General features: G+C 43.6%; 1 protein-coding gene across 2 annotated transcripts in view; it reads left to right on the forward strand.

Moving 5' to 3' along the window:
• slc41a1 (solute carrier family 41 member 1) overlaps positions 1-19635 on the forward strand; it is a 40663-nt gene extending 21028 nt beyond the window's left edge. For both annotated transcript variants that reach the window (XM_086117339.1, XM_086117340.1), the window contains 8 exons: positions 5336-5407; positions 7130-7274; positions 10593-10739; positions 15074-15221; positions 15421-15500; positions 16771-16911; positions 17789-17937; positions 19146-19635. In XM_086117339.1, the coding sequence (XP_085973465.1) occupies positions 5336-5407; positions 7130-7274; positions 10593-10739; positions 15074-15221; positions 15421-15500; positions 16771-16911; positions 17789-17937; positions 19146-19331 (1068 nt within the window). In that variant the 3' untranslated portion in view covers positions 19332-19635. The remainder of the gene's footprint in view (positions 1-5335; positions 5408-7129; positions 7275-10592; positions 10740-15073; positions 15222-15420; positions 15501-16770; positions 16912-17788; positions 17938-19145) is intronic.
• Positions 19636-20271: the final 636 nt, after the last annotated feature.

Here is a 20271-nt window from a genome sequence, read left to right on the forward strand (position 1 = left end):
GCCGAAGGCTGCCTACTCGGGCGCCATCTTGGGGAAAAAAAAAGAAAAGAAAAACAAATTTTAAACCAATACTTGGTACTTTTGATGTATAAAATTTCATTAAACACAATGACAAAAAAATGGGAACAAAGACATTTCTTTCTGAAAACAGATGATGAGCCACTGATGTGTCAAGCTGCCGTATTGGGCAGCCACAAACGATTATTTTGCTAGTCGACGAATCACCAACAGTAGTCACGATTAGTTGACTAAGATGCACCTAAAAGCATTCAATTTTCCCAAAAGCCAACAGCCGCCCTATAATCCGCTGAGCTTTATATATGGTGTTCGTTACAGTCTCTTTCTAGTCCCCAATGAGTTCTTTCCCTGTCAGTAGCTCCATCTAGTGGATGCATATTGCAAAGAGCAGCCACTATTGTAGGTTCTATTCCATGTGCCTTATAATGCAGTGCGCCTTACATATGAAAACAGTTTTAACCACTCCCACACTCAGTAGGTCAAGCCACACTGCTGGGCTTTCAAGCACCACAACAGTGTTCTCTATTTCACTTGAGCCACCACGCCTGACAGCATAGATTCCTACGAGGTGTCTTCAAGGTGTCTTGCTCCTGAAAGACACCTTGCCTTAAGTTATGTGGTCTTAAGGCTACAGGACAAAAAACAGAAATGTAGCTCACTGATGACAGATAAGATGTTATCAATGCCACAGAGCAGGCAATAGCAATGTGCTTCTCTGGCAAGTCCTTCCACTGTCAGCGCACTTTCTCAAGGAGCAAAGAAGTCGAGTCCCCGCCCCTCTCACATGTGTAAGTTTTTGGGACACTGGAAATCAATCAATAGCTTTCAGGATGGTCTTGGTACCAACCAGTTGTCCTTGTTTCTGAAATAATGTGATTAGCTGGTCTGTGTGGATCTCCACTTGGGAGAGGAATCTTTTGTCCTTTAAAAAGAGTTGCCTGAAAATGGAAAATCATAATGCATTTTCCATTATGATTTTCCTATTCCACTGAGGGATGAACAATTGCGAAGATTGAAAAAAAAAACCCCCAAGCAAACAAAAAACTGCACGATCACGTCAGTTTGTCAGATGTTAACCAACTTTCATTCATTCATTTTCGGAAGCACTTATCCTTACAAGGGTCGAGGGTGTGCTGAAGCCTGTCCCAGCTGCCTTAGTGCGAGTTGCCTCATGATTTTTTTGAACTTAATATGCAAGTCTTCCGCATGTCCATGGTAGGCGAATGTAAAAACAAATGACTCTTTCACCGATTATAAATTATCCAAGCTAAGGAAAAATGTTTTCTTTTCTTTTTTACGTCACAGGGATGTTACCCGGTATTTTTTCATATCTTGATCGCAAGGTTAAAAAAAACAAAAACGATTTCATTTATTTCAAGTCTTTGAGCTGGTAGCACTAAAAAGATTGTCCATGTGACATGCTGAGGGGGTCATTGACCTTTCAGCATTGTACACCACATCCTTAAAGACATGAGAGAATTAGGCCAGAATTGCAGCTAAGCGGGCCAATCCTCACATTCTTTCCACTCGTGTCTGGGGAAACAAGTGACAATGCTGATTAGCTCCGGGTCTAACTGACCAGGCTCAAATGACTCCCACCTCACAAGTAAGCCATTCCAACAAAATGAGCTTACAAATTATGAAATCGTGAATGTAACAGTCTTAACATGCTGAGTCAGCCAAATATGTTAATCCACTCAGCAAACTAAAACAAATGGAACATGAATATGTACAAGGTAATGTAATGCATATTCACAACTGTTGTTTACAGTCAAACATAATCAGCTTCCTTCAGCAAAACAAAAAATAAACAAGACAGAAAACCAGACCTACGTGACATTGAGTGCCTGAAATCCATTTAGCTCTTGCTTTTGTCCGAAACCTGTGGCCATTGCCCAAAGGTTTAAGCATAAAATGATCTGCCTTCAATCCCTACAAATTGGGCCAGAATGTTGGTGCTTGTCTTGAGACATTATTGTCAGCTCTTTATTGGTTGGCCCCGGCCCGACTAAGTTTCTTTCCATGTCACTGCTAATCAAGAGATTAAAACTACACTAAGTTTACTCAATGTGCCCATCATGCTTTAAAAACATCATGTAACTAAGTGGAGGTCAGCTGAATGATTTCCCTCTTTCCTTGCTTGTTTTCTGATCTTGTTCCTATATCGAGACTGATATTGCACTTAAAGGCCTTTCCATTATTCCTATGAAACGTTTGTATTTTTTTTAACCGTAATTTTCACTCTATTTTTGAGCCAACTGCAAATTCGCTCACATTTTGTGCTGAAAAATACTTCATTGTGTGAGTCCAAAATATTATCCACACTTCAGTGAATCCATGAGTAAGAAAACAAGGCAACAGTACAAAAATCAATGTTCTGTCTGTGTCTTTATAGTTAGTTTATTGGAAGTCCACAGTATAATGACCTCAGTGTTCTATGCCGATATTTGCCGTTTTGTTGTCAGTCCCACAGAAACGTTCTTATCAACATGCATGGCCGTTGAACGGCCATATGAATGTTGAATCAGGAGGGCTGCATCCACATGCATGTTTACATGGCCCTGATAGTCTTGTGTGCTCTAATATTAAAGCTCAACTGACATAGTGTTCTTCACACAGACGGACATTGGCATGGATCGGAGAAATTGTGAATTTCTATATAGTAGTTATGTAGCACATGGTGGCTGTATATTTCTTTGTAAAATGGTTAAACATGAATACGTTTGGATATGTTCAAGATGTCTTGCTCTCAAATCCTGTAAACGGTGTGTGTTTTTGAATCGGCAGCATTGCGCTGCATTGTTTCGAATGCATAACACAAGGCCCGTTGCTTTCAAGCTGCTTCTCATAAAAGGAGCTAGCAGACATTTTTCCTTTTTCTACTCCTGTCTATTGCCATAGCGGTGCGATGGTTAGTGCTGTCACAACACAGCAGGAACGTTTTGGGTTCAAACCTGCCCGCTGGGGCCTTTCAGAGTGGAGTTTACATGTTCTCGATGTGCCTGCATGGGTTCTCTCTTTCTCCCACAGACCAAAAACATGCAAGTTATTACAGGTTGGTTATACTCTAGAATAATTGTATGTAAAAATGGGGCTTTTTATGTCCATTTTGCCCAATGACAAATGTGCAGAATAACTCATCTGGGTGGTTGGTGGGTGTTTTGAATTTTGAATTATCTACTTTTGTCAAATGCTCAGTTGCTTTTGTAGCCCTGTCTGTAGTGTGGTGGGGCACATAGGGACAAAAAAAGCAAACATTCAACCATTCATACTCACGTTCACGACGATTGACAATAAAGTCTACGATGACACCGTGACAAAATAGGATCAGAATCAGAATCATCTTTATTGGCCAAGTAAGTAGAACACACAAGGAATTTGTCTCTGGTAGTACACGCTGCACTAGTATACTCATAAACAAGGACATGACAAATAAGTATGGAAGGACGTTCCGTAATGTAAGTGTACTGTTGTGCGGTGGTACCGCCCATTGACGACTGTGAGACAATGTGCAAAGTATCAAGCAGGCCTAAAGTGATCAGTGGTAGAATACAATACTATAACAGTTGAACAGTTGGTGCAGAAAATCATTGAACCATTTTAAAGTGACCAGTAGCAGTATTTGTAGTACAACAAGTGTGCAATTATGCAGATGTCCTTGAGCGCTTTAAAGTGTCTGGTGCTGTGGACTATAGATCAGTGACAGGGGTTCAAGTGAGTACAGAGCTGGAGCTACAATGATTATAACAGTAATGCTGTTCCACAGGGTTGTGCAAAATTGCAAAGAGCCACTATACAGGTAGATTTGGGTTACGGTTTAGGGAGTGAATGGCTAGAGGCAAGAAGCTGTTGAAGTGTCTGCTGGATTTGGTGTGCAAGGATCGGTCGTGCCTGCCTGAGGGGAGTAGCTGGAAAGGGTGGTGGGCAGGGTGAGGGGGGTCCAGTAGGATTTTCCGTGCCCTTGGATTAACCAGAACTACAATTCCGCTGTGCTAGCGCCTCTTCAATGATGAGCTCGTCTTAATGTGCCCAGAAACAATATTGAACCTTTAATTGAAAAATACAAAATGAATGTGTAGAATAATCCGACTCGAGTTCATTCGTGAAATGAGTTTGTTTAAATTGGTGGCATAGACGTCCAGATCTCGTGAGAACCTGTCATGGTGTTCGAATGTGTGCTGGGTTAGTGACCTCACTTGGTGTAGACGGCACTGTCTCTGGTGGCACTTGCGGATTGGAAACCTTTCCCTTCGCACTGAGAAGGGCAGGTTGGGCAATCACCGTCAGTTGAGGAGTTTGTCCCGCTTGGAGAGGGAGTCGATTACAGCAAATGAGTACATTTTAAATGTTTTTGAAATTTTATTTTATTTTCTTACCTTTTTGAAGTCTTTGAGTATTTGAATCCGGCTCCCAGAGTGTATTGATCTCAATGAAACATGAACTGATGACTTGGTAGTCCTCGTTCTCACGTGACAGTGTGCAAATACTGGCAACATTTATAACACTAATGGGGTATTGCTGGTTTGGATGTTCATTACCTTGGCAGTGATTTGGACTTTCGTTCTGAAGCTGAAATTCTAGCTCGCCATCAGTCCACACAAACGCTTTTTTCTTGGTCGCTTCGCATTCACCGCCATTGTTGTGAGCATGTTTACATCGCTTACGCTTCTTAATCACATCGTTCCAATGCCTTTTCAGGCCTGGCATATGAACTGAAAGGTTTTAGCATCTGTGTGGTCAAATGCATTTCTTGAAACTGTTCAGTGTTTCCGGGAAACAAGAAATTAGATAAGATCACTTTCTGTGCAAACGGGGTTGAACAGACTCAAACTGCAGAAACCATCAACCAAGTTGTTGTACAGCATTAGTTTCCTTTTGTTTTATTCACCAAATGTGAAAAAAACGGAAGGAGGAGAGAGAGAGTTTGTGACCCACTAAGCGCACCAAATGCAGCAGATTTACCTGTGCTGAAAAGCCATAGCTGCGCGTCGCACTTGAGCTTTCAACAGTGGACCACTGTGACCACTGATCACAATCCGTTGATGTTTGAGAGCATCGTTTGTGTGTGTCTGTGTGTGTGTGTGTGTGTGTGTGTGTGTGTGTGTGTGTGTGTGTGTGTGTGTGTGTGTGTGTGTGTGTGGTGAAAGAGAGGAGATGAGATAAGTGGAGTCAGCCTGTGTGGGAATCAGAGATCAGAGAATCTTTGTCTAGAAAACTGATCTCCTATTGTTCTGATGGGGCCAAGAGGCAACAACTTGCACAAACACATTCATCTGCAAGTGATCACCAACTTGCTATGTTGTGCTTTGTCTTTCAGGCTAATATTGGTCTAATGGACACAACCAAGGACATGTGGAACATGATCATGGGGAACTTGGCTCTCATCCAGGTATAGAAAACATCAATAGGTGTACACTTCAATAAAGTAACATGATCATTCGTTTCAAAATGCAAAAATAAATGTATTTGGTGTTTTGCTGGTTTCACTGCATCTCTTAATCAACCTAAGGTTTTTACTAATACCGTGGACCCTCGCTATTCATGTGCAATAAGGACTGGGCCGACCCGCGAACACCAAAAAGCTGCGTACAATTGACACCCAATGAAATCCAATGGGAATTTCTTTTTTAATTAAAATAAATAAAAATCATAAACAAATGGTGATCATCATTCAATATACGTTTTTCTCAAAAAACGGAAAAACGCAGGCACACACACAAAAAAAACAAAAAATAAAAACAAATATTCACAAATATTTTAAAAATATTAGTTGGGGGGAAAAAAATCTGCCAGTATGTGAATCTATGTGAGTCGTGTACGTCTATTAATGTCTTCATTGACAAAAGTGGAAGCCATTCACCTTTCCTGTGGGGCGATTTAGACAGTACAGTTTAAAAAAAAAAAAAAGTTAACCTGTCATGCTTGTGCACTTTTTGTGTCAACAGCAGTAATGGTGATTCTTATAGATTGGTGTTGAATAAATATTTAACAATTTTGACAGCAAGCTTACTGGGATACGCTGGAAGTTTTCATCTACTCTAACAGGTGACACTGCAGCTGTAAATCAACATTCTGTGAGACAAAGCAAGCCACTTTGTGGGTTGGCAAGTGTAGGAACAAGTAGGAGAGTTTGACCATGAATAGAATTTTTTTAACACTATCTCCCCAGGGGATAGATGGACTATTGTAATTGTCCTTCCAACTGAGGACACAGGTCACAGTTCTTGGATCACGTTAAAATAGTGCTTCAAAACTAACAAGATTCTTGAGATCTCAACATGAGCCAAAAATGATGAGGCTAAGCTATGGGAAAAAGGGAAAAAAAAGCACTCTTGCTCGATTTCAGAAAATGTAAAAAGAAGAAGAAGAAAAAGAAGGTGTCAGAAGGCGGAGTGGCAACTGCATTAAATCAGTGGTGGTCATGGAAAAGCAGTCATTGGGTTAAATGTATTCACCTTCCAAAAAAAATTGGCCTTAGTCATATTTTGACCAAAAAATATTTTATGCTTTGGAAAACATTTATGTCTGCATTTTGGTGGGGCTTGGAACTGGTTCGGGCATTTACATGGAAAATGCGTCTCTACTAATTTCTTCCAGAACCAATTTATTTCATAAGTAGAGGTACCACTGCACCTTGTTTGCCACTCTGTTTTCTTGAAATTTAATTCCCAGCATTTTGGTCCTGACCCCATCCGACAATAATCAGCATTTGGTGTGTTTTTTGTTAAAAGTGACTTCTGCCGTTATTATAGGAAGGTGACAATCCGATCATCGAATTACTGTTTATGGATGTTGATGCAAACACTTTCCAGAATAGGCCATATTGAATGGATGGAAATCACAGTTATATAAATAATTCTTTTGGGTCAAAGTGGGCCACACTGACACTTTTTTTTTCCAACCTTTGATCGTATGACAGTGTAAAACAAAGCCGCATAATAACTGCCATGTTCCCCAGGATCCCTCATATTGATCAGGTATGATTGACAAACCGCTGCGGCAGTCTCTCAAATGTAACATTGGAAAAGTCAAACAGTCTGAAACCAATTTTCTGAAAATACGCAAAACCTTCGCTCAAGATGATTTTTGATGTTTCCGTGCATTTGTTCAGGTCCAGGCCACAGTCGTAGGGTTCCTGGCCTCCATTGCTGCTGTGATCTTCGGTTGGATTCCAGAGGGCCACTTTAGGCTGGGCCACGCAGTGCTGCTTTGTGCCTCCAGTGTAGCCACTGCCTTTATTGCCTCGCTGCTATTAGGTACATATCATTTCCACCACATGTGATGGGGATATTGAATTTGGATTAACCATCATTCAGAAATATACGCTAATCTCCAAAAAATGGGAACAGTGAGGCATTTTTTTCCCTCATAGATGAGATTTCATATCATTAGATGAATATGAGACAAGAGATCTACATTTCAGCTCTCATTTCGAGAACTGAGAAGATATCATCTAGTGTCTAAACAGAACTAATTTTCATTTGAGCAAAAGTATTACACCATATGAGTGACACGTTTGTTTTGATGCTCAGGTGCGTCTTATTACATGATTATCTAAACAATAAATGCCAATGCACACCCACATTCATTAAAAGATTCCGTGGCTATTACATGCTGCTAACCGGTAAGGAGCAAACACCCAAGCCCTCTTAAAATTCCAACCTTCGACCTCATCGTGGTGGGGGGGTGAACGGGTAAACCGCCCACGCAACAGAAGGCTCTTCGCTCAACTACAACTGGCTTCCGATGAGCAGGAGTGGCGGGAACTCAAATCAGCCATCGCTGCAGCTGCGCGCACGCACCTCGGCTCCACCAAACGCCAGAACCGCGACTGGATCACTGCAAACACACTGGCCCTTGCAGAGCGATCCCGGCTTGCGAGTAACGGGAGCAGACAACTTCCGCCAACTATGGCGACTTACCATTCGGGCAGATTGAAACGTCTATTGGCGCTATTTTGCCGAAGAAACAGAGGGCCGCCGCTGTGGGAGATATCCGCAAGCTTTATCAGCTGGTAAAGAAGGCGAGCCGGAAATCCACCGGAGTCAGCGAAACGATCTGCGCAGAGAACGGTTCCGTGATAACCGCCTTAGAGGAACGACTGCAATGTTGGCGCGAACAATTTCAAGCCCTACACAATCACCCACCACCACTATTAGCGCCTGTGCTTTCTGCAACTGACGATGAGTATGACTGCAGCTCGGACCCACCTACGGTTGACGAAATTCGAGGGGTCCTGCGTCAGCTCTGGAATAATAAAGCCCCAGGTGAAGACGGCATCCAGGTGGAAGTATACAAAAGCGACGTTGACGTCTTCACAGCGTGGCTTCATCGTGTCTACAATGCCGTGTGGACGTCCGAGACCATCCCGGATAACTGGAGCGAAGCAGTGTTAATACCCCTTTTCAAGAAGGGAGACAAGAAGCTATGCACCAACTACAGAGGCATTAGCCTTCTCGATGTGGCTGCAAAAGCATTTGTATTCCTTCTGCTGAAACGCTTCCAGATGGCCCGTGACCGCTGGACTCGCGAGAGTCGGCTGAGATGTCGCAGTGTTGGACCTGGCGTACGAGGATGATATCGCTCTACTTGGAAACACGTTTGAGAAAGTTTAAAACGCGCTGACGAAAGTCCATCGAACGGCCCTGACCGTTGGAATGCACATCAACGCCTCTAAGACCAAGATCATGTCCTCCCTCACCAACCCAGCTGACCAACGGTCGTTGTCACTGGAGGGCGTGGCCTTGGAAAACGTCGATTCTTTCACGTATCTCCTCTGTGGTTCCATCAAGGCGAGGAGAAGCGGGAGTCAATCACCGCACCGGGGCCGCCAGATCCGCCTTCGTGCAACTACAACGCCATCCTGTGGGGTGGGCGCGAGATCTCAGCGGTGACGAAGGGGCGCGTCGCCCAAGCGATCGTGCGGACCATCCTCCTTTATGGCTGTGAGACTTGGCCTTTGAGAGTGGCCGAGCAGCATAAGCTGGAAGTCTTCGACAACGATTGCCTCCGCCGTATCCGCCGCCGATCGGACCAGGTCCCTACTGCTGACCTTCGCCGCTGCCTGCACCTTCGTCCCTTACCAGCGATTCTCGTCCAACGCCAATTCCATTGGTTCGGACATGCGGCACGCCGCCAGGAGTGCGAGCTGATCAGGGATGTTCTCCTTCCTGCTCCTTTGCCAGCCTGGCGCAAGCGGCACGGTGGACAAGTCAAGACCTGGGCCGCCAAGTGGTGGGTCTGCGACAGTGGAACCAGGACTGGCTGAGGCTGTCGGTTGACCTTGCACAGGATCGCCGCGCTTGGGCCGCCATGATTTGGGACGTCGTGCATGCCAAGGAAGAAGCCGCCCAGGGTGAAGGCCGTCGCAAACAAAAAAAAAAAAAAAAAAAAAAAAAAAACACGCAAGCACACGCAAATGGTGATCGGCCTCACTAACCAAGATGCCAAGCAGAATGTATCTCAGTGTGCTGGTGGTATTTGTAAGTATTTACATGAGATAAGTGGTGGACACCTCCCACCATCGACCTAAGAATTTCATGCCGAGAGACGACAGTTCGGCCCGGGCCAATCAGATGAAAGGCCCGTTCGCGTCTCCTCAGTCAGGATCCCAAACTTGTATTTTGATAATTTCATCTTTCTTTAATAAAAAAATGTACCGGTAATAAAAATAATAATAGCCTCGTGCATTTTATTTCAAGGCACCTTTTTTGGCACTTTAGGACACCATACAATGTTCCATTATGTTAAATTAAAGTACAATCAATGAGAGAGAGAGAAAAAAAAGGAGCAGATCAAAATGTCACGTTGAGTAGACAGTTTTAAATTAGTGCATTTTGAGTTGGTATTTGGCTTGAGCGATTAAATAGTCTCTTGCTAATTACCATCGTTCTGCCATGGTGCTCGTCATTTATACTTTGCCATGTGTGCAATTGGGGAAAACAGGTGCAAGCTGTGACTCAGCTGTCCAAGTTTGTGGGCATATTTGCGCTGGCGTGTCATCAGCGCAATACCCTTTGTGAAAAGGACGTTAAGACAGAGCAAACTGCGGGTGCAAATAAAGAGAGCAATTCTCGGTGCTGTCAGCTGTCAGAATCTTCATAGATTCGGCACTCAATTTTAGATGTTGGTTTTGCCTGTGCATTGGTGGTGTCAATGTCCTGGTTCCTTTTGCTCAAGAGAACACTGAAAATCATGTCTCCCCAAAAACAAACAACTGAATGAGGGTTTTAGCAAAGGCCTGTGAAACCAGGATTTTTGACTCATTGTTGATTGTTAACTCAGTTCAATTTTTAGTCGGTCTATTTCAAACATTTTGGTCATCTAAAAAAAAAAAAAGGTGTTCGTCACGAACAGAATTTTCCATATTTGAAATTTTCTTTCAGTTGCCGCCATGAATATATGTGCCAGTAAAACTGAAATGTTGATCCCTTGTGTGTGAAACCCAACCGTTTTTAGTCGACAGCAAAAATAAAGGAATTTGGCTTGCTATTCAAAATACTTTTGGAGGGTAATGTCGATGACATACCAGCAAGTGAAACTAACCGACGACGTCTACATGCTTTGCCCCGCAGGAATCATCATGATTGGTGTGATCATTGCATCCAGGAAAGTTGGCATCAACCCAGATAATGTGGCCACACCGATTGCTGCTAGTCTCGGAGACCTGATCACCCTGTCGCTCCTGGCCGGCATCTCAACAGGGCTCTACAAGGAACTTGGTAACAAAGCCATAGCTTCAAGATACCAGAGTGTCACATTTGAGACCTATTCAATGAACCTTTAAGTCCATGGTTTGGCAGTCGAGCCATTTGGGAAAGGGATGTCCCAATCATGCTTCTTTTTTTTTTCCATCAACAGAGTCCCAATTTGAGTCTTTAGTTCTAAGTATCTGCTGATCCCAAGTCCAATACTTGGGCGATGCATTCAGAAAAAGAGAGCGTGCATCACATTTTTCTAAAATTAATATTGACATATACTGTACATAGACATGTGCATACATCATTTTCATGTTTATATATGTATGTTTGTGTGTGTGTGGGGTTTTTTTTTGTCCTCTACACCTCTCGCGATCAACTTTGGACCAGGCCGCGATCTACTGGTCAATCGCGATCGGCGTAATGGGCAGCCCCTGATTTATAGTCCTCCATCCATCTTCTACCGCTTATCGGGGCCGGGTCGCGGGGGCAGCAGCTTTAGCAGGGAAGCCCAGACTTCCCTCTCCCTAACTACTTCTTCCAGCTCTCCCAGGGGGATCTCAAGGCGTTCCCAGGTCAGCTGGGTGACATAGTCTCTCCAGCGTGTCCTGGGTCGTCCTCGGGGTCTCCTCCCAGTGGGACATGCAGGAGGCATGCATCAGGAGGCATCCGAATCAGATGCCCAAGCCACCTCATCTGGCTCCTCTCGATGTGGAGGAGAAGCGGCTCGACTCTGAGCCCCTCCCGGATGACCGAGCTTCTCACCTTATCTCTAAGGGAGAGCCCGGACACCCTGCGGAGAAAACTCATTTCGGCCGCTTGTATCCGGGATCTCGTTCTTTCGGTCACGACCCATAGCTCGTGACCATAGATGAGGGTTGGAACGTAGATCGACCGGTAAATTGAGAACTTCGCCCTTTGGCTCAGCTTCTTCTTTACCATGACAGACCGATACAACGTCCGCATCACAGCAGACGCTGCACCGATCCGCCTGTCGATCTCTCGCTCCATCCTGCCCTCACTCGTGAACAAGACCCCAAGATACTTAAACTCCTCCACTTGGGGCAAGATCTCCTCCCCGACCCGGAGAGGGCACTCCATCCTTTTCCGACTGAGGACCATTGTTTCAGATTTGGAGGTGCTGATTTTCATCCCAACTGCTTCACACTCGGCTGCGAAACGCTCCAGTGAGAGTTGGAGAGCCCTGCTTGAAGGAGCCAACAGTACCACATCATGGGCAAAAAGCAGAGATGCAATACTGAGGCCACCAAAACAGACCCCCTCAATGCTTCGGCTGCGCCTAGAAATTCTGTCCATAAAGGTTATGAACAGAATCGGCGACAAAGGGCAGCCTTGGCGGAGTCCTACCCTCACTGGAAACGATTCTGACTTACTGCCGGCAATGCGAACCAAACTCTGAAATCGGTGGTATAGTGACCGAACAGCCCGTATCAGGGGGTCCGGTACCCCATACACACGAAGCGGATTTATAGTCCTGTGCAGGCTAAAATTAAGACTCCACACAGCTCTGTAGTTGTTGCGTACGTGCGTGACTTCTGTCATCTCGAAACGACACTTGATTTATGACCTCGTTAAATGCAACCGGTGGGGAACAAGCTTGCTTGTAACCCAAAAATTTCCACTTGTTAAAATTCTATTTGAAGATACATTGTTTCGACGTGTCACAATTGCGAACCTGTCTGTCAAACACTCAACGCTCTGACGATGCCGTTTAGCGAGGAGGCTTCTTTACTGTATATCAGGCAAGGCAGACATATTTCTGAGTATCTTTCAGCTTGCCAAACCATCTTAAGTCAAACCTGCCTTGCTGCCACTGCCTGTTGGTGAAGTGCATGGGGAGGTGGTGTGTGTGTATGTGTTTGGGAGGGTGCGCGTCTGTGTGTGTGCATGTGTGTGTGTGCACCCATCCCTGCCGGCAGCTACACCGTTACTAAATCTAATCATCATAATAATAAACACATAACATTGTGTAAGATAAAACGAAGTCATTATGTTTTATTTGGTAAGATATTTGCACATACAGTATGGATTAGTTTGGAGGTTATTGATCTTTAGAAAATGAATAAAATCGATGGTTTTCCCCTCGATAACAGATCAGATGAAAATCATGTAATCAGCCCCGATTTCCGATCACGTGATCACATCAGGACATCCCTCATTTTGAATCGAGCCAAAATGTTTAAGCCCTACAAAGATCGAGAGGCTGAACTGTCATCATGCATTTTGTCACGTACAACCTCAGTGTTTCACAGTTTTCTGTGCATCTAGAGCAGTGACCCTCAAACGCACGCAAGATTCAGACTGAACGTAAAATATTGCGTCACCACTGCACGTCTCGCGTGCCTTTATTTGCGGGGACACTACACAGGGGTTGCTTTGAATGAAGAAGAGGAGCGGCCTCCTCCTTCATCTCCGACTGAAAGAAAAAAATTGAACAATCGCTTGTCAATCTGGTGGCCGTGTTACTGCATTGGCTGCTAAACGCTATTTTTGATGACACTTCAACAGACAAGTCAATAGACTCACGTTAGTAGGCCAGCTTCCTCACTCCGCCTTCTCCAAGCTTGCTACTTTTTGACTCTGTCCCGGCAACTGTTGGAAGCTGGCTGTGTTGTCTACTTCTGTCTTGTAGACAGCAATTATATTTTAGTCTTAAGTTGTTTTTATTTCACCACTCTGCAGAGCTGGGCGATAAGATCTTATATATCGTGAAAACGATAGATAAAATAGTATTCTACTATTGTGTTATCGTCGTTTGTCATCTGTAGCAAAAAGCTGTGTGTTTGTGTGTGCTTGTGATGCTGCTGCGTGACGTATTCAGTACATTCTCAACGGCGATTGGCTGTCGTGACACCGTGAAAAATTCATATTTGCGAAATTTTTGCTTCAAATGCTTTCATCCACGCCATCCGGCACTCAACCATGTCAACTGCATCGAATACGAATGGAAAATGTCGCCAGAAACGCTCAGCTTGCGTTCAGTCTGACCTCAGCATCAGGGTACGAAATCCTGCGCAGTTAATTTTTCTTGTTACGGGACATGTTTATGCAAACAGATGAATTTCACATGAGCAATGTAATTTTTCATCTTTCAATAGCATGTCTGAAAGACAGGCACAAAGTAGTGTCAGCATTGAAACAGCAAATGGGAGGCGGCGGGGAGAACTTTGTCATGCGTGAACATTTTTGAAACACCAACAAATTTTTCACAACTTAACATCACTTCAGCAGTGTGGTTTTCGAGCTTCTGAATGAACTCATGGCTGACTTGGTACCGGTCACGGAGGCAATTCACCCGAAGTCTCGTACTTAGAATATGTCTACTCGATTGATTAATTGTTTCTTGGTCGCCACCGGTGCAGGAAAATCTTGCTTCACAAAGATAGCATGTTGGATATGGACCCAAGCAATTCAAGTGCTTTTGGGGGCAGTTTTGAAGGCTTCATTTCTTCATTTAACATGACTTTATTGGTTGACAGATAATTGTCGCATCAAATTGGCAAAACACAAAACTCTATTTTTTTTTTTTTTTTTTTTTTTTTAAAGCCTATCCTCTCGCAATAAAGAGAACATGAAATACTGGATGTCATCTAATTGTACGCCCTCTGTTGAGGTCACATTACTCATTTTTATTTGAAATAAATTGCATGACACTGCGTTGCACTGGAAGGATGTTACACTAGCAATGTTCACATGCTTGGGAGGGGCAAAGCCAGATCTCGTTTTGTTCATTCCAAACAATACCGGGCTAAGCTGAGTTAAATTGTCCAGCTCAGTGAAGGTGTCTAAAATGTTGAATGATGGGTGCAAAAACAGGGCACGTGATTTCTCACCTATTTACCTTCATTGTTGGTATATTTACGCTTCACCACACCCAGTCTTACCACTCTATATCCTCTGTTGCGTCATCTTCTGTTGGCTGAGAGACAGACAGGACAAACACAGCACACCTCTGAGAACAATGTTAAACATTGTGACCTGACTGAGGTGTCGCCTCATATCTTTTGTATCTCGTGACGTTCTGACTTAAATATTGACGCATAAATCAAACTAAGTGTGGTTCAAAGACACATCCTGAAGAATTGCAACACTTGCTTTCTTGCTGTGCCCCTCGGAGACCAGTTCTTGTACAACAAAGGTCAACGCCAATCTATCCAATTCAAATGGAAATTAGTGGAGAGGCTGAAAGTGTCCAAATCGAAAATATTTCAACACTCTAGAGTTACCCTTTTTTTTTTAAGTGTGACTCGCCCATATTTGAGGATTTCAAGCAGAACTACGATGAAGTTTCAATATTTCCCAGATGTAAATCACAGAACATGATTCGTCTCATGCAGAATACAACGACTATGCCAATCCTCTGGTATGTGCGGTGTTTGTGGCATTGTGTCCAATATGGGTGCTGATAGCCAGGAAGATCCCATCTACGAGAGAAGTCCTCTACTCCGGATGGGAGCCTGTCATCATCGCTATGGCCATCAGCAGGTATGTCCCTTAAGGTCCTTTCCACCTTTCTTTTACTCTATGACAACACAGCGAATACTTCACAGTCACAGTCCGTATTATAGAGTTTATTCACGCTTTTGTTTACCGTTTAGCTAGTACGATTTCACTGCTATTTCTATATGTTCATTCTTACTCCAAAACCGATGATCCTGAAAGGTATTCACTGTCTGTGTTTCAGTGTCGGTGGTCTTATTCTTGACAAGACCGTTACCAACCCAAACTTTGCTGGCATGGCTGTCTTCACTCCAGTCATCAATGGTGAGGAGTCCATGTGTATGTAGCATGAAGCGTGATACTAGATTTAGCAACATACAAGGTTTATTCCTTGGCAACCCGTGAGAACTGGTCAGAAGCACAGACATACAACATCCATTCATCCATCCATCCATTTTCTGACCCTCACAAAGGGTCGCGGGGGGTGCTGGAGCCTATCCCAGCTGTCTTCGGGCAATAGGCGGGGGACACCCTGAACCGGTTGCCAGGGCACACATCGACGAACAACCATCTGGCTCACACTCACACCAAAGGACAATTTTGAGCGCTCAATCAGCCTGACATGCATGCTTTTGGAATGTGGGAGGAAACCGGAGTGTCCAGAGAAAACCCACGCAGGCATGGGGAGAACTTGCAAACTCCACACAGGAAGGCCGGAGCCGGAATCCAACCCTGCACTGTGAGGCAGATGTGCTAACCAGTCTCCCATCGTGCCGTCCAGACATAACTACAAATGGCATTTACAAAACAATAAACGAAAGACAAAAGTAATGAAGACAATTGATTCAACAAAAAATGCACAGAAGCCTTCTGGGTCCGCATCCATAAGGGGCTACATATCCTTCGAAGTCTTCCTTGTCTCCTTCTTCCTTCGTTTAGACACTAGTTAACTATGCTTCGGGCATTGTCTTCGTTTCATAATGGCTGCGCCGAGCTCACAAAGCAGTTGTCTGTCTGAGTGTGTGTTGGCGAAGCGAGCGGTAACTCGCTGGTGCCAATGGAGTTACTATGGCCTCTATTTTCATGACTGGTGTAAATCCAATGTGGTGCATGGTGTACCTCTGCAAGGAAGTATGTTAGACTCGATGTTGGTGACTTCATAGATGAGTGTAGGCCAGCAGATTTGCGAGTGAGAGGGCTGCGCCGCTGTGGGAGTGGTCACAGCCGATTTCAGTCTCGGCCAATCAAACACTCCAAACATTGGAGTAAGTGTTGGTGAAAGCTAATGCTGGTAACCCTGTAAGCTAATGTGAATCTCTCCTAACACCGCAGCTATACATTTACTTTAGGGCTTTGAAATAATAGTGCTTACTGGTGTAAAGAAGCTGATTTGTGACACCACAATTCATAAAACGGCTCACTCATAGACAATTTTCTGAAATACACAAATCAATTTTTGTATGTTTGTATTCAGTGTTTGCGTGTTGGTGAATTCTTAAATAATAAAAAAAAAAATTTTAAGAAAATTTTTAATTTCAAAATGAAACAGACTCCAAATGTGTTTACAACCTTCGTTTGTGTGGCTGTTTGTCAGGTGTGGGAGGTAATCTGGTTGCAGTTCAGGCCAGTCGAATCTCCACCTACCTGCACATGAATGGTATTCCCATGGGGGATCCGAACCCCACGCCCAGGAACAGGAAGTGCCCCACACCCTGCTCCACTTTCTTCACCTCCAGTAAGGTTCTCAGTTATCCAATTAAAACATGGTAATGGTCATTTAATGGACAAAACAACTACTAATTTAAATGCTGGAATTTAATACTATACTGAACTGCAACATGAACACATTAGGCTCTCTTGGATACAATATAATTAACAGCTGTCTGACAGTGTCAATCAAATGTAAGCATAATTAAATTAAAGAGATTTTTTTAATGCATCTCAGTGCAGATTGTCATAAACTGGACAGTCAGTTTGTTATTCGAAGAAGAAAGCAAAGCATTTGTACCAATGTGTGTGTGTGTGTGTGTGTGTGTGTACATATATATATATATATATATATAGTCAAACCTCGGTTTTCGAACGTCTCTGTTCTCGACCAAAAATTTTGAGTTTTATGCCTCGGATTACAACCGAAAATCGGTTCTCGACCAAACTGAGCGCACTTGAATTCGTCACTTTACTCCTCTTGCCTTCCTTACATGAGGAAGTGACGCTTCCTCGGGTAGACGAGGAAGTGACGCTTTCTCGTGTAGCATTCCATTGTGAGCAGATGTGTTCAATAAAGATTTTTTTTTTTAAAGAGCGTGGTTACGGTTTTCGAACAAATCTGTTTTCGAACAGCCTTCTGGAACGGATTATGGTCGAAAACCGAGGTATGACTATAATATGTGTGTGTGTGTGTGTGTGTATATATATATATATATATATATAGATGTGTGTGTGTATATGTGTGTATACTTTATATATATATACAGTATGTGTATATACCGTGTATATATATGTACATGTGTGTGTATGTATACATGTACACACACACACACACACAGATAGATAGATATAAGGTTGAAGTAGTGAGTTGACGCTAACCCCGCCCACTCCTTGCTCCCTAGCTGTGAACTCCCGTTCAGCACGTGTGCTCTTCCTCCTGGTCGCCCCTGGTCACCTTGTCTTCCTCTACACCATCAACTCACTGAGGGGGGGACATACCACGCTAACCCCCGTCTTCATCACCTTCTACATGGGTGCTGCGCTGCTGCAGGTGAACATGTAAAACACACGTGTGTTTCCCAGGAAATCGAGAGGCATTGATTAATTCAGGGAGGATTCCGGCGGATGTGCTCAAGTCACTAAAAACTGCTTGGGGAGCACTATTCGGTGCTGTGGATTTTCTTTTAATTGTTTCATCAAAACAGACCCATGCTGCCTTCTTCTATTCTGTACAAGAATTATTTTGAGGGAAACCAAAAGTCGCCCACACAAATACACTCATTGTGTATTTGTAGCCAACTTAGTCATTTTGATAGTAGGCTAATGTTGATACATACAGCATGTGTTGTTTTTTTTGTGGCTCCAGATATATTTGTTTTTTGTTTTTTTTATCCAATATGGCTCCTTCAACATTTTGGGTTGCCGACCCCTGAATAAAACATACATGATTAATGTAACTGCATTGGGTTCAAATCCTGATGTCAAAATTCAAATTTTCACTCATGCAAGAAGTTTCTACTGATTACAGCTTTGCTTCTTTTGAGAATGTCTTCCAATCTGAAAGTCAAATTGGGATTCCATGAACTAATTCCTTAACTGATCAATCAAAGTGAATCGTGTATCGCAAATCGAATTGAATGTTTGCAAATCGAATCGGGCCTTTGTGAATCGAATCGATTGTGGAAATCCGAATCGATACCCAACCCGAATGTAAAAGTATTCTTTCCTAACTTTGTCATTTAACCCTGACGAGCAGACGATGTGCAATGCACTTAAATTGGACAGTCAAACTGTTTCATGTCTTTTTGAACTCGCCATTCGTTATAAATATGCACACAGTGATGCAATGATGACTCCCAGACTGACCTCTGCCTGATGTTTTGTCCAGCGGCTCTCGCCTGCTCTCTCTTGGCCGGGTCACTCATTCACGTTCACCAAGTTCATTTGAAAGAAGTTCAAGCGGGAGCTTGAACCCAAATCAGCGATTCAGATTGCAATTTGAAACTCGCATGACAATTTGTATAATTTTACATCACACATCCTAAAAGCTAACCATTTGACTGTCAGCAATGTGCGTATCACCACACGACAAGTCACAGTCCAGTCCAACTGTGGATAAAAAGTGGGCTATTGGTCCACTTTCATACTTTTTGAGACTAAAAAACAGAAAACATGCATAGGGTATGGAAAGCATAGTACGTACAGGGAACGAGGCTTTTGTTACCTTTTGCCTATGGACTGTTGCTTGTTGTCTTGCAGGTGATGATCCTGCTCTACCTAGCAGACTGGATGGTCCACTGGATGTGGGGCCGAGGGATGGACCCCGACAACTTCTCTATTCCCTACCTGACTGCTCTCGGTGACCTGCTAGGAACCGGCTTCCTCGCCCTCTGCTTCCACATGCGCTTTTTCATTGGTGACAGAGACTCCAATTTGGGAAACTGAGTCAGTTCCCTTGCACATGTGGACCTCGATGATGGGGAAACTGGATGTTTTCTGACGAAAGGGCTAATCCCTCGGAGGGTTCTGATTGAAGATGCGGCGCTCCAGTTCAATGACGACCGGGCGCACTCGGAGGCTGTTTCAATGTGGAAACATTGGAAACTGTTTTTTGTCTTATTCAGCCCCACAAACGTTTTTTTTCTTCTTTTTGCCTCATAACGGAGTCCCCCGACCGACTCTGTTATTGTTGTACGATTGTAAATGATTCTTAGGGGTAAATAATCCGTTTGATGTAAGTTGATATCGATTCTGTTTTGAAAGGCTATTTATTCCTCATTATTTTCAATGGGGCAACTAGCCCGCAAATCCATTTTTACGTGATCACCTTGCAACAAATCCAAGAAAAATAAGCAAAAAAATAAAAAAATAAACCCTAACAAGCCATTCTGACTTAATCACAAAGTGCTTTGTCTTGAAATCATTGAAATGCTTTCGTGCTTTAGAAGAGCGCATGTGGCTACTGTCGCTACAAGTCTGTGTTTTTTCCTTATTCTTCGGCCAGCCAATCGATGCTGTTTTACCACGAAACGGAACCAGAAGGTGGCGATTTAAACCCTTTGCACAACCCATCAAATTGTGGTTTGATTCTGGTCAGTCCATGAGTTTTGATCCTATTCGCCGGCTGTTTTCAAAACAGCGTCACCCTCTATCTCCTAGACTTCACGTTTCAAAACATCCCGTTTTTGACTAAATGATCCAAACACAAATTATGAAATTGAAGCCTAAGCCTGGTTATTCTTTGGCATGAGGACAATGACACGCATATCGTACAGAGAAACGGGCAGCCGGTGGGGTCCTGTACCAACTTGGGAAACAATCTGGCCTTTCTGTGCTGAAGCAGGCCAGTTGCCGTGTCGTGCAAGTCACACCTTTGCCCCTGAAC

Source organism: Hippocampus guttulatus, chromosome 8 (assembly GCF_054856545.1).
Source record: "Hippocampus guttulatus isolate MCC_2025c chromosome 8, RoL_Hgut_1.0, whole genome shotgun sequence".
In the NCBI taxonomy this organism is placed as follows: domain Eukaryota; kingdom Metazoa; phylum Chordata; class Actinopteri; order Syngnathiformes; family Syngnathidae; genus Hippocampus; species Hippocampus guttulatus.